The sequence below is a fragment of the Vespula pensylvanica genome, chromosome 1 (assembly GCF_014466175.1).
Source record: "Vespula pensylvanica isolate Volc-1 chromosome 1, ASM1446617v1, whole genome shotgun sequence".
Classification (NCBI taxonomy): domain Eukaryota; kingdom Metazoa; phylum Arthropoda; class Insecta; order Hymenoptera; family Vespidae; genus Vespula; species Vespula pensylvanica.
Window position 1 is genome coordinate 10,972,711 of NC_057685.1, and position 15,720 is coordinate 10,988,430.

Here is a 15,720-nt window from a genome sequence, read left to right on the forward strand (position 1 = left end):
TGTACCTTTTGTTAGACTGTAGATCGTAGCGACGATAAATCCATGGATTTCCACTCTGAATTTCAAAACGTGTATATCATCCACGTACCTATCGAGTGTTATCGACCTTTATCTAAATAAATTACACTGTACCGATGAACTGGTATGGTTCATACGATATACGATATACTTATACGTCAAGAATTCTTTTTTTTATGCGTGTACAATCGTTAAATTATAAAACAAAAAAAATAAATTGAAAGTAAAATGAATTTGACGATTTCTTTGAGTAAGATTATAATATCTATAATAAAAAAAAAAAAAAAAAAAGGATAAAGAAAGATAAAGGAATTGATTCAATTACATTTGATCATTTTCTCATACGTGTAATTAAAATTATTCGAAGTTTAACTATTTATTATTAAACTATTATTTTCTAGAGAAAAAATATAAAAATTATTGAACAAATAGGTCAAAATTGATATAAAAAAAAAATTTCAAATAAATTACATTTAAACATAAATAAAATAAACTTTTCTTTTCTTATATAGATAATAAATTCTTTTCTTATATAGTAAATCATATAGATATATATAACATCTATATGATCATTTAAACTCGGCAACGCAGGCTGTGTGCATCGCACGAAGTATATGTAGGCGTCTATATTTCAACTCTAACCACATCCTGTCTTGAATCAGTTTGACTGTTCTCGTTCGCTGCTCCAACTGTTCGATATATTCAAAACAGACTCCGAATAGGGTATGTTTTCTCATTTATGATTTCTTTTCCTTTTCTATCTTACTTTGCAAGATATTTTTATTATGCTAATAAAATATAAATATATTTTAATTATGCTAATTGATATTTGCTAATTTCACACGATAAGTAATTATTTCTTTCGAAATGTATATTTGTTAATTGAAGAAGTATATTTGTATAAAGAAAAAATCGTTTCAAACTTGTAAAATATTTCTAATTTACATATCTTCCTCATTTTTTCGTATTAGTTCACTTTAAATATTTGTACATTGATAATTTATTTAATTAATTTCAAATTTCCGTGATGCATACATATATTTTTACAGGTCAAAGGCTACTCATAGATGTGTAAGTTCAGTTTTTAGCTACAGTTCTTAGTTTTTATTACAAGAACGATTTCGTTAGATATTTATTATACGTTAAAAATTCTATTATTTAAATTAATAGGGATACAAGATCGTTCTAATAAGGAAATTTTCGAATAATGGAATATAGACTTTTTTAAATGAATTGTTCTATATTTTGAGCCACTCTGTGACGTTAATGTTATCGCATTCTCCTCATTCTGATATTTTATGCAATATCGCAATGTCGCTTTCTAATTTCTTAAGTATTTCTACTTTTGGCTTAATAGTTAGCACTACACATTTCGATGTCATTGTACTACATACCATCTGAACAATTTTGAATTAAAGTTTATTTCTACTGTTGTGTTAAGGACAGGCGTCTGTTTACATTGTTGTGATTAGAGATAATGTATAGAGCGGATAATAGAATGTTCTGCTAATAGAATATTTGGACATTAGGATATTCAGATAATGTGTGTTCGTATAATGAAGGTTCTATATATTGACTAAACGCAATAAAACTTTCATTTTTTTTTTAACAATCAAAAAGTATCGATTGTTCAAATATTTCGCCAAATAAATAATTTTTATTTTCGTAATATTCTGAATATATATTTAATTTGTTGACTAGGAAGATTTCTGATCGATGAACATAAATTTCTGATATCTATTTTGATTACGATTGATTACAGTTTAATGAATGAAAACAAGAAACTGTGAATGCATTAATGATTGGGATATATAATGTTTTTTTAATAAAAGCGAAAAAAATAAAAAATGATTTATTTATTATTGTGTAAGAGGTAAGTGAAATATGTTCGTGGCAAGTACGTACATTTTCTTCGGTCAATAGATTTAAATGATCCAAAATCATAATTTCTCTGCAGAGAATAATATTACTGCATAAATCTCGTAGTTTGCTTCTTAATTCCTCGACCTTGCAAGGATCACGATTAAAACGTACTTGGCCTAGAGTTATAAGATATCGAAAAATTCGAGATGACTTTTAAAAAGTTATTTATTTCTTTTTCAAAAGTTATTTATATATAATTCACGTATAAATCGAACATATTGTGAGATAGAAAAAATAAATGACAGAAAAAAATATATTCTAATTCGATAGAAGAAGAAAGGGAAAAGACAACTTTCCTTCGATTAAACCAGCGATCGCGAGTCAACGATCATGGTTGAAGCGTGAGCTAGTTCCGAAACGAAGTTTCGTGAGTGGAATAACGATCTAACGATACGAGATGTACCCTGTATGCAACGTAGAAAAGAACATTTGCAGCGGGAAGCCTGCATCTCATCGCACGCTTTGGACGAAAGTGATTGTACACTCGCTATAAGCTATATAAAGACATATGTATATGTAGACGTGCGAGTTATTTGCTTTTTCTGTCACGCTTCTTATGAGAGAAATACTTTATTCATATGTATTGTGCATTACTTGTAAGTAGACATCGCACATGCACACGTAATGCGTTCTTGCGTGTACATAAATATGGATGCAACAAAAATGCTATTACTCCTTCTCGTGAAACATAGAATTTGTACTTACTTTAGAATTTCTTAAATAAGATACAAACGACATTGGTGTTATAATGACAATAAAAATGATCGCTTTAATTCCATTTCTTCGTTTCATTTTCAATATTTTGAATATAGATCTAATCGTAGATATTATAATTTATATTCATCATTAACTCAATTTCAAGTCTATTCGGTGCTGATATCACAGATATGACCTTGCTTACTTTTATTTCTGTAGAGTGTGAATTACGTAATTGTTGTTAGTTTCTAATCTTCTTATAATAATTCTTTTTTCCTTGCTTATTAAAACATTTATTTCAAAGTGCGATATATGTATCTACACGCTTTTTTTGAAAAATGTTCAATAAACAAGTATAATTTCCAGAAAATCTTTCGTCGTTAAATTTCTTATCTTTTTCGAAGAAAAGAAATTTAAAAACTCTTTCGTTTTTATGATATCGATGATTTTATGACCTGTTTCGTAAATATTTTTACCCTAAGGATTATGCAGTATATTTGCTTCTGAAAGGAAGTTCGTTGAAGTGAAATAAAATATACAAAATTCCAATAATACCTACCTACATACAATTTTATCTAAGATCAGCATATGAAGTTAAATAAGAGTTTAAATAAGTTCGTGACACGAACCAATTGATGAATGCACGTTACTATTTTCCAAGGTCTTAATACCGGTATTTTGCGCAGTAATTTTTATCAATCGTTATTTTCGAAGCTGAAATAATGTCGAAACCGATATATTATTGAAAATCGAAATAAATATCAGTATTTTTTCAGTTTTTCTACCGTAGACACGATAGCTTAAAATTAAGATATGATTTTGTTTGTGTATATAATAAACATATATTTAATAAAAATACTAATATATAAAATATATATTTTAATAGCAAAACTGACATAATAAATTTATGTTTGTTAGTCCTAAGTATTAATATATTGTTATGTTACGACATCATCAGATAAATTATATCTTAATAATGTGACAGTACCTATCATATTTTAATTATACCTTAATCTAAATGATTATTTTATTTAAAAAATGAAAACAATCTTTTGATACTAACTTATGTTGATGACATTTCTAAACCACTTTAGCTATCGAATGCAATTTTGAAAAACTTGTTCTTTTTTTATTCAAAAATATTAAAATGTTCTCTTTAAAATATCCTCACGGTAAACTGAAAGGAAAAAATTATTCCTAATGATAATGGCAAAGAACAGGACCAAATGTTTTCAACCGTTAATAATTATTTGGCTAGGTTCTTTAATCAATTTTTCTTGAATCTTTTTTTAATTTTTCTCTGATTTGCTCCGATTTCTAATTTTATTTTTGCCTGTCATGATTTGTATCTTGCTTTCTGTTTTTTACTGAGGCCTGATAATGAGATTCAATTATGGTCTTGATAAAGAATATTTTAAAATCGTGAAGTGCTTGGTTAGAAATATTTTAAGGAGCATTTATCATAACTCGCAGAAATTTCGACTGGAAGAGTCAACTCTAGGATTTGAAGGATCAATTGCAAATTCAATTCCATAATATCATTAATCTGGAAATATTTATCTATAAGATATAATTTGAGTAATAAGTATAAATTGATCGAAGAGATGTGTTTTAATTTTGTATAATAATTCGTTATGCCACACATTATAAAAGACTTGCTGAACATCTAAAAATACAACGATATATATTTTTTTCCCTTTCAGGTATTTTAAGAGGAAATACCTGAAATTTTATGACACTGCTGTATATATAGTTTTATATGGTTTTTATATGCTAATATATGGTTTTTTTTCTAATTGATGATCAGAGATTAAATTGGCCATAAAACTGCTGACTTTAATGTTTTTAAACAATAGTTTTTCAAATATTTTCAACATTCTAGGTAGTAAGCTTATTGTTTGGTAGGAATTTATCGAGCTTGAAAATCATAATTATTTGAACTAATTTCCATTGTATAGAATAGTAATATAGTCGCGTTATGCTATTATAAATAGTTGTTAATAGTATTAAGGCTTTCTTGGGAAGATGCTTCAAAATTTTCCGTACTATTAATTTGTAACCAGATGCTTTATATAGCTCGATGTCAAAGATTTCTTTTTTTACAGTTAATAAGAACTACCAAAAAGGCCTTACTACAGCTTCGTTAGCTGAATGAAGTGATGTTATGAACTGAAAGTGGTGCAAATACTTTTGCAAAGTATTTTGCAAAGACAATGAGCTTTTTAATCAATTTTTGCCTAATTCCCATCATTTTTTCTTATTGGGAAAATTAATTTTGTTGATCTTTTGAATCACTTTGTGCTCTTTCAAATTGTGTGATCATCGGATTAATTGTTAGATCGACAGACTAGTGATATGATGCCTAAAGGATTCATTTCGTGATATTTGTATAGCTTTATGAAGTTTATGGGTTAATTTATTATTTTTGTTTCGGCTTAGATATAACTTTATTAACATAATACCAATAACAAAATAATAACAGTTTTAAATCTTTTCTTACAAATATCATGAAATTTGTAATAAAATAAAAAAGATAAGAAAATGAATAACAAGCACATTGTTATTTTCGTATATTTTTTACGATATTTTATGATTTACGTATATTTTATAGTATTTCATACGTTTAGGTAAAAATCTCTGCTATTTCTGATCTCTTGAATAATTTAAAACATTGTATTTGCACGCCATTATATATCTTGTGTAATCCAAAACTGCTTTTTTTTTCATTATGATGAATGCATTATTATGTTATACACACGGAAATTCAGTAATATAATATACGATACATCTCTTTTTAATGATAATTCAATTAATTTCAAAAAATATTCACAATTTCTTTGGAAACAAAGTTATTCAGTTTTAGATTTTACTTAGTTTTAGATTATCAGTTACGATTAACGCGTGATTTATTTTTATAATATGAAATTAAATTTGTAGAATAACTCCGAAGTTATTATACCGATATCGAAACGAATGAAGTCAAGTATTATCTCAACTATAAATCTCTCCACTAATTTAGGATTAAGTTATCAAGATTCGAATTTGATTATTATTATATTTCAAAATCAAAAAAAAACATTTCTTCTTTTGATATTGATTTAGATGGGCATGTAGAAACTATTGCTTTCGAGATATAAGTTGATTTTGATCATACACGGAAGTGGTGTCAGCAACTACGGTGTAACAATCTAGCATAGATGATATGTAATATATCGTGTGTATAGCACATGGTAGAAAGGGTTATAGTGCAATGTCTATAGTAGACATACCAATAGTATATACATCTGCGATTATTAATTTATTTGTTAAAAAATAAATGTTTTCCAATGTAAAAATTTCCAGAGTAAATGGAAAGATTTAATTTCATTAAAAGAGAGAAATATAAATAGATATTAAATATCTATTATGTGAAATTATTATAAAGTAATGAACAATTCAATTTTGAGGGTACCATTTAACTCTCTCTCTCTCTCTCTCTCTCTCTCTCTCTCTCACACACACACAGATCAAGTTAATAATTATAAATAATTCATTAATTATAAATAAGCATAAGAATAAAAAAACGATTTACTAATTTTTATTAGATAAGTGTCATTAGCTAATTGTATATTCATTATATACAAACATTAATGACACATTTTTATTTAGTACTGTGGAATAAAATCGAAGAAATAACATAAGATGCAGAAAGGAAAATTCAACCATATGAAGAAAGACCACTTCATCATAATACATTAATGTCTGCAAGTATACATACTGTTCGTATATCACTCGCAATATTGTACGACTGTTATATTTCTATAGTATAGAAAAGAAGAAGAAGAGAGAAAGAGAGGGAGAGAAAAAGGGAGGGAGAGAAAAAGGGAGAGAAAGAGAGGGGGAAGAGAGAAAGAGGGAGAGAGAAAGAAAAAGCAAGGGAGAAAGTAAGAGAGATAGGCAAAGAGAAAGAGAGAGAGAGAAAGAAGTATTATTGGCAAGAATCTTAAAATATGAGATCGTCGCTTTTGTAGTGATCGAAGAAGCATTATACCCAAGCAGTCAGCTTAGTCGCTATCTGAACGCGAACGGTATTAGTTGCGATTCTTTACGCTTCTCACATTGTTTTTCTTTCCGCGGCGATCACTGATCGACTACGGCATTATCAACAATTCAAAATAAGAAGGCGAGTTTAAACTAGGATTTGTTTGTTCACAACCGAGTAAGTTTTTAATTAAAAATTTTATTTTTTGTTTATTTTTCTTTTTTAGTTAGTGATCTCGCGCGACTAGTAAAATTCATTTAAGTAAAAATCCAATAAACACAATTGATCGATAAAGTTTCATGGTATTTACCTACACATAAAATATTTATATAAAAATTATTTTATCGAATTAATTTTTTTCCTTGTATTTTATCTGTTCCGAAAAATCAAATTGTATTATTTTTTTTTATCGATGTTATTTTAATTATTTTTTTATTTATATAATTTCTTCGCACTATCATATTATAAATTTTATATTTCTGAATTTAAGCGATCCATTGTTCGTGCTGTTTATAAGATATAAAATACTGATAGATTATTTACTGTCTTAATGTATGGTTTCGTATTTGCTTGTCATGTACACGTAATGTTCCACTTTTATTATCTACTATTGAACCAAGGATGCTGTTAGAAGGTGCTATTAGCGTGCTTAATATTACTTATTCTCCTTTTTTAATATTAGTACTCTATCTTTTCGTTAACCTATGATCTGTTATTCGTTCTATATATCATATATGTCATTGCTATCAGTTATATTAAAAAAACAAATGAATGCAAATAAGTATGTTATTTCATATATAATTATTTTTACCTCGTGAAGAGAAGAATTATTTTTAATATGTACTTGTAGAAATATTTAACTCAAAGAATTATTTTACTATAAGAGATAAAATTAATCATCTATTTAAAAAAGAAAAAAAAAGATCTACGAAAATTAGCATTCAATAAATAAGGACATATAAGAAATTATGAAAGCTATAATATTCTTACGGAGATACATAGAAAAGTTAGTTTAAATGCTTTTGAATTTTCATCCGTACGATATTTATATTCGTTAATATTTTTATTGCGCCTAAATAAAGAAATAAGTTTTTATAGAAGGAATAATAATTGTATATAATTATATAAATAAACTGGATCTTATTTATTGCTACCTAAAAATTTGAATAATCAAAATTAAGTCAAAACGAATTAGAACACTAAACTGTGAAGAAAATCAATATTGAGAAGAAAAACAATCTTTTTGCATTTTTTCTTTCTTTCTATCGTTGATAATGTATATTTCGTAAGCTTTCGTATATGTATGTACATACGAAGTAAGTGAGTTAACAAGGTATACGTATTTCGGTAATACTGATAGTATTTCACAACAGTGAAATTGAAAGCCTACTACTCTGTGCACAGTCTTCATCGGAATAATTTTATATAACGCCACCGTTTACTCCATCGATGCTTTTAATGCCAAATTAAATGCTTAAGGATTTATATCTTTTCTTGGACGAAACGAACAAGATTAGAACTTTTGTGTTCCACAATTTCATATTCCATATTCTTAAGCAAATACACGATGTAGACATAGTTAAAATCGGAATAAGATGAGAATGAAAAATGTTTATCTAACTTTTTATTTTAATTTTGTCTTTTTGTTTTAATTTAATTTAGTCATAAATCAAGAAAATTGTTTCAATATACTCGAAATAAACGATCCGAACATAACTTCGACAAATCAAAGATCACTCCTTTCCTTTCTTTCTTTTAACGTAAACTGTTCTTATACATTTTTTAGCTTTCTCCTTTCTTTTTTTTTTAAATAGTTCTCTTAATTGAATAGTTTCTTCGATCTTGCAAACTAATAATTTTATTACAAATCAAATAATAATTTAAAAGAGATTTAGTTAAAAATTACAATTGATTTAAATTATTTATTAGTTTCATTAATTTTATTCTTCTCTTATATTTTTCACTTATTGGATTGTGAATCGAGAGAAAAATCTAATACAATAATAGAATAGAATTTAAGATTCACCAAAATCAATCGCCGGAAACCAGGGTCCACCAAAGATTGCGATAACTAAATTCGCAGCAATTTAAGGATCTAAGCAGTGAGTTGAGAAGAATTCGACGAAAATTACGAACGAAATAGCATCTAAGATTCACTAAGGATCAATTGTATAAGCGTCAATCAATGATTGCGATAAATAAATTCGCCGAAACCTAAGATTCACCAAAATCTAAATAATTAATTGTATAATCACGATTGTAAACATTCTTGTTGACAATAGTAAACTGTAATATTTAGTGCAATAAACTGTAAGTTTAGCGCCTTTGTATTAAAATTTGTCGAAGGGTAAAGTATTACTACTTGTACACGTTACAAAAAAAAATATAGTACGCATGAAAACATTAGTCGAAATATACTTTTGACGTACAAACTACGTAACAATACAAAGAATATGTTTTTTACGTTACCAAATTCATATTTCTTGAATAATTATATTTTTAGATTACTATTATAAGCAGATATGGCTCAAGTGTATACAGGTGCATTGGTCATAGTGGATGTGCTCCTGATGCTCTTGAAAATTCTTTATTGTATTGGTGAAGCTATATATAAATTGTTCGTACCTACGAAAGAGAAAGACGTTACAGGTGAAATTGTTCTGGTAAGTAGCAAAAATTCTTGTATCGATTTATATCGAAAAGATGTTTGTATAAGAAAAATATTTTTATAACAGATTACTGGGACTGGTCATGGAATTGGAAAGGAACTTGCTCTTAAATACGCCTCTTTGGGAGCTACAGTGGTGTGTTGGGATCTGAATCAAGAAATGAATCAAGAGACAGTAGCAGAAATTAAAAAAATGGGTGGAACATCTGCTTATGCTTACAAGTATGCAAATTGTTTCAAATTAAATAAAATTATTTGAAAAATAATCTTTGTATACTCTTATCTTTTTGTATATTATAATCTTGTATAATCTTTGTATATTATTCCGATTACAACATCTATTTCCTTTTTTTCTGCAGATGCGATGTCACGGATAGAGAAGAAGTATTAAAAGTCGCCGAAAGGGTTAAACAAGAAGTAGGAAATGTTACGATACTAATTAACAATGCCGGAATAATGCCTTGCCATTCATTTTTGGATTACACACCGGAAGAAATTAGAAAAATATTTGACGTCAATGTCTTGGCTCATTTTTGGGTAAATTTTTAATATTTCAATCGATTCGAAATATCAATTGAAATTGTACATTTCATTCGTTTTTCAGGTATTGCAAGCCTTTCTACCAAGCATGATTACAAAAAATCATGGTCACATAGTGGCACTTTCCTCGATGGCTGGAATAGTTGGACTGACTAACTTGGTACCGTATTGTGCATCAAAATTTGCAGTTCGAGGTAACATGAGAGAATCGAATATCTACAAAAATGAGGATTTATTGTGATAATAGATACATTAAATTTTATTTAATATTGTGTAGGTTTTATGGAAGCTCTCAGCGAAGAGCTTCGAGAATACTCTAAAGGAAAGAACTTGAACATAAACTTTACAACTATTTATCCGTACATGGTGGACACTGGTCTCTGTAAAAAGCCGAAAATAAAGTAAGAAATTGTAATAAATAATAATTCGAAAAAGATTAACATATAAAAAATAATATCACATAACATTTATATCATATTATAAAATTTACATCTTATTATCTTCACATGCAGATTGGATTGTTGGACTCAGGGCGGTAGGTTATATTAATTTATGCAATAGATTTTATTATTTAAAGTAGGCATTAACGAATGGAATTGTTTCCGGAGTACTTAATATTTCTTATGCTTTGCCAATTATTCGATTTTGCAGGTTCTCGAACATCTTGGCGATGCTTTCACCGAAAGAGGCTGCTAATCTAATAGTAAAAGCACAAAGAAAGAACTATTCAAACATATCCATTCCTAGAGTCTTGCTCTCATTAAACACAACGTTTAGGTAAAGAATATTATATATAACATGTGAAAATGTAAATTCTAAGAATTATTTAAATCGTATTTATTTTTTATTGTAGAAATTTTCCTGAAAAATCATTACATCATCTAGTAGACTTCATTGATAGTGGTGTAGAAGTATCAAATTAATGGAATGTTGATAATTATAATGAATTTTTTCTATGATAAAATTATTCATTATTAAATTATATATATTGCGTGCAGTGTTTATTGTACATACAGCTTTTATATAATATATGAATGTATCAATCAAATGATTTTTAAGTCGGCACTACTATGAGAAAAACATCTACATATTATTAAGTATTAATCTGAAAATTTTACAAAAGCGAGGTCCTAATTATTGTCATATAAGTTAGAAATAAGTATATAAGCTTATAATGTGCCAGGATAAAATAATGTTTACATTATGATTATCTTAATACATGTATTTTCGTGTATATGTATTGTTTGCTATTGTATAAGAAAATATGCTGTGCTCTATTCTATTTGCTATAACTAATTATTATGAAACTGTAACAATTATGAAATGTATATTTTGTGTTGAAGTTTGTTGATTAAAAATAAGTCTACAACTTATTCGTGAATATGCATTACATATTATAATAGGATACTTCAAATAAATTAATTAATCTCTACATTTCATATAAAAATGTAAATATCTACTGAACATTGCATGAGAGATACCACTTTCAAAGTTTATCTATAATTGTATTTACAAGTGCCATCTGTTTTATCAACAAGAGAAAGTGAGAACTTCCGTCTTAAAAGTGGCTAAAACACTGATTAAAACAAGATAGACACTTGTTAATATAATTAATTTAGATAAACAACATTAATTTAATATATTCTTAAAAATTTAGGACAATTTTTCTATTAAATAATTAAAGTATGGATTTTTGTTATGAAAATGCCTAAATTATGCTATTTGTATAATCGGAAAGCATTGAAAACAGAAATTATTTCATTAGATAGGTAGGTATATAAGAAATATTTATATTATTTAATAAAATTCTAATGAATAATAGTAATATATAACCAATCTCAGTTTTCCAAAGTTTTTAACTATACATCAAAAGTGATTAAATGCTTGTAGATTAAGTTTAAATGATAATGTATCGTGTATTTAATAATCCATAATTATTATAGACTATTAATGATTATTAATAACTATTATTATAAAATTTATTATCATTTTAGTATTCATTTTATGTATTTAAAATGCGTACATTTTGTACGCATTAGATTAATAAAGTGTCTATTATATTGGATTATCTTTTTATCTTTTCTTTTTTTTATTTATTTATAATTAATGTCTGTGTAATGCATTCTTATAAAGAAATATAAATCTATAAAATAACATTTTTATTTTTAATTTTATATTCCATGAATATTACTTACCTATTTATTTACTTTATATTTTTAACTTATCTACTTTTATTAAACTATTACTTACCTATTATTAACAAATTATTTTCAAGATTAACTGTTTTCTGACTTAATATATTATTTATCATGTTCATCATTGTTTATTATATTTGTTTATTATATAACATCCTGCACAAAGATAAATTCTTCTGTTTCACTTTCAATGTTGAACATTCCAATTATGGAGGCTGCCAATATAGTATTACATATATATGTATACCACAGAAAAGCTATCATTGCTATCACAAACAAACCTAGATACTGCAAAATAACAGCAAAAGAAAAACATTGAATTTAATAGATCCTGCCATAATCAAAGATCTAAATAGAACACTTTTTAAATTATCATTTAGTTCTGAGGCGATTATAGTTATAAATTGTTTGCAATATCCAACTTTAATAGAACACATCATCAGTCTATAACAATATCACAAATCGAGGACAGTTTCAAGCAATAATCAATGAAATACTGAATTACAAAATTTTACTTAAAACTCCAAATTATATAGAAAACACAATAAATTATCTCATTGTACAAATCATTGAAGAAACAGCTTGGACACCTACCAATACAATCGAAAAGAGAAAATCCAATTATTTCTATCCAGACCATATTTTATAAAAAGTAAAATAAAAAAGAAAATTAAAAGCACAATGGCAAAAATATAAAATAACTGATGATAAACATCAGCTGGATAAAGTCACCAAAGATATTAAATAACATACAGGAACATTGCACTAAAGAAATGAATAAATATCTCTCCTGATGTCAAATGAAAATACATACTTGGTTTGGAAAACATTGGAAAGATGAAACCAATAATGTCAACACTAGGAATAAGAAAACCAAATGGATCCTTAATTAAAACTTAATTGGAAGAAGCTACAACATTTGTAAAATATTTCTATCAAATCTTTTACTCACATATCATCACATTGAGATATGCAATAACAAACAAGATCACTCAAAACATAAACGAAAATAGTAAAATATATAACATTATAAAATACAAACAACAATTTGTCTCAAAAATCAAAACAAACAAAACTTCTGGGTTTGATTTAACCAGTGAAAAAATAAAGAATGTAATATTGATAAAGATATATCAAATGCTATTTAAAAATAATGTACTACTCAGTTATGGAAAAGAAATTGCTGTTTAAATTGTACCATACAGCTTTATTAATACAGTAATAAATCATTTGCCAAATTTCTGTATATCCCAGCAAGTTAAATGCAGCACAAGTTTGAAGATCGTGTGTTCCATTTCAGAACAGTTTTTATTATTTCATTCAATACTACTACTATTATTATTATTATATTATAAAAAATCTCTGCATTAAAACTTTTTTTAGTTTTGTTTTATTTATTCTGCTATCATTGCTTATTGTTAAAGTATTCGATTAATCATCATCAAAAATTAAAAGTCAATAAATTGTACATACTTTTAGAAATAGATCTTTGTTTATTTTTTTAGATAGATAAAACAATAAGCTTACCAGCTTCTTTGAAAAGATTGAAAATATCTATATCAATATGCAATCATTTATCATAGTACATTTCACTATTCTTTACATTCTTCCTTATTTGAGGTATTTTTTTCTATTCAATGCTTCCTTTTCTTATGGATAATTACTAAAGATCTCTTCGGATAATCTTCGACAAGAGCAACGATTCTTGTCTTTTGTATACCAAAGAAATATGCTTATAAAATAAAGACTTATGATCTTCATCTTCTGTAGTTTGTACTTACAAATGTAAACAAAATTGCAAAAGAAACATTACGAAAAACGAGCTAACATTGTAAAAAAAACTTATTTTATTGTCAATAACGAAATAACTTTGACATACCTCTTTGTAAATTCCTTCTGAATCACTTTCATCAAACAGTACAAAATCATTTTTCATAATAATTTACCAGACTCTCATGATGTTGATAATATTTTTACAGATTATTTCTTCCATAGCTGCAGATATGAAATATATTTCGTCAGAAAATGTTTCTGTTAAAGAAACCTCCTGCCTGCGGCAAAATGTTAAAATATTTGAAGGCATTTGTTAATTCACCTTTTTTTTGCAAACGTTCAAGCTCGTCGCCTATTTCTAATTGTTCTTTATATTCTGCAGATAGAATCAGTAGATTCTCCATCTTAAAAACCGTTAGTACAGATCTTTCGTACAAGTAACAACAAAATTACTCTATATTTACGTCATTTGCGTTGAAAGATACGAGTTATATCTTATGATACATTATAATCTCTTTAATCCTTAAGACTTTTACACACACTTTCTGTAACAACACAGTAACCATAAATATGTAAGATATAAGGAAATCCATAATCGAAGTCGACTATTCCTCCTTATATTTTTCAATGTAAATTGCAAGACGAACCGTAAAAGAATTCATATGGATAACTGTTTACGTCTTTCGTCCATATGCTTTCTCTTTATATTTAAAGTCGATATTTGAAATTTTATCAATGCAACTCGATGTCAAGAACATTATGTTTTCCATTTTTAAAAATGAACAATCATACAGATACTACTTATTTGTTTGAAAAAAATGCCGAACAATAATAAAATATATCATATATAGAGATTATAAATGACATTTATTGCTTTGACGATTTTGTAGTAAAAACATACGTTTACTTATAAAAACTAGTTTACATTCTAAATTATGAAATATTAAGATATATAATATTGCAAATATATTGTTATCATTGTATACTTTCACTAAAAGATAAATGAATACAAAAACGAAAATGTAGCATTCAATACATAAGAAATATATTTTTGAACAATTTCTTCTACAATAATTGTGATTGATCGAATATAATAGTTGTACGTGATGGCGCTTACGTATTACGACTTACCTGAAATATTATATCTTACGTCGATACGTATGTAAAGGCTTAACTTGCTAAGACCATAAGCCATCGCAGACAAAATTTTGTAAGAATTTTGCTCGTTAAAATGCAGTTAGAATTTTGCACGTTAAAATGTAAAACGTGTAATTTATGACATACAATTAGTCTAAAATGTAAAATTCAACCAATAGCAAAAGCGAAAAAGTTTCCTCCCATTTATAAAAATGTAATCTAAAAATATTAATGTAATTTACCATTCCACCAAATAATAAATAAGATTCTCTTTTATAATTTACTAAAAATCTTGTATAGAATTGCGAATTTTACATTGATATAAAATCAATGTAAATTTCAATATATAAATATTAGGATTATTTACATTTAACAAAAGGAAATATCTTATGCCATAAAACGAATTATGTTTAATTTGTATTTATATTTCTTTTCTTAATAAAGCTTTATTTTCAAAATTATTAAATATATTACAATATTGATTATGATCATTTATTTTTATAAGACATATACCATAAACATTAACTTTTAACTGAAGCGCGTACTCTGTGATACCTTGTAATTGTTTGTTTAGAAGACGTTTATCGTAAAAATTTCGTCCTTATGAAATTTGTTGACATTACATTTTAAGTTTTATGGACAAGAGTAAAGGGATTACTCGATTATAATTGGTCGATTTCCTACCCTTATGCTTTATGGAATTTTATAAATATGATCTTAAGCGGCGTTTCACTTGGCGAATTAAAATC

The 15,720-nt window shown here is 26.6% G+C and overlaps 1 protein-coding gene and 1 long non-coding RNA gene across 7 annotated transcripts; one reads left to right on the forward strand and one right to left on the reverse strand.

Moving 5' to 3' along the window:
- Positions 1-622: 622 nt before the first annotated feature.
- On the forward strand, positions 623-11,239 carry LOC122628724 (short-chain dehydrogenase/reductase family 16C member 6-like). Of its 5 annotated transcripts, XM_043811289.1 has the most exons (9): positions 671-741; positions 1,068-1,089; positions 9,162-9,321; positions 9,394-9,548; positions 9,686-9,863; positions 9,931-10,060; positions 10,144-10,267; positions 10,518-10,643; positions 10,720-11,239. In XM_043811289.1, exons 3-9 carry the CDS (start codon positions 9,181-9,183, stop codon positions 10,787-10,789), a joined length of 924 nt encoding a protein of 307 aa, XP_043667224.1. In that variant the 5' UTR covers positions 671-741; positions 1,068-1,089; positions 9,162-9,180; the 3' UTR covers positions 10,790-11,239. The 5 variants fall into 5 exon arrangements, 4 of the variants coding, with proteins under 4 accessions (XP_043667232.1, XP_043667224.1, XP_043667241.1 ...); XM_043811297.1 differs by lacking the exon at positions 1,068-1,089 and having other exon boundaries at positions 623-741; XM_043811306.1 differs by lacking the exons at positions 671-741; positions 1,068-1,089 and adding an exon at positions 6,584-6,835.
- LOC122628745 lies at positions 10,080-14,866 on the reverse strand. Of its 2 annotated transcripts, XR_006327108.1 has the most exons (4): positions 14,736-14,866; positions 14,157-14,379; positions 13,941-14,056; positions 10,080-10,563 (listed from the first exon to the last, which is right to left on the reverse strand). It is a non-coding gene; the product is annotated as an uncharacterized LOC122628745 (long non-coding RNA). The 2 variants fall into 2 exon arrangements; XR_006327107.1 differs by lacking the exon at positions 14,736-14,866 and having other exon boundaries at positions 14,157-14,528.
- Positions 14,867-15,720: the final 854 nt, after the last annotated feature.

Excerpts from the sequence above, each read along its gene's own strand:
- LOC122628724 (XM_043811297.1), top strand. The coding sequence starts at position 9,181 with ATGGCTCAAGTGTATACAGGTGCATTGGTCATAGTGGATGTGCTCCTG. Across the intron at positions 9,864-9,930 it reads ATGTCTTGGCTCATTTTTGG|GTATTGCAAGCCTTTCTACC; the intron begins GTAAATTTTTAA and ends TTCGTTTTTCAG. Across the intron at positions 10,061-10,143 it reads ATCAAAATTTGCAGTTCGAG|GTTTTATGGAAGCTCTCAGC; the intron begins GTAACATGAGAG and ends AATATTGTGTAG.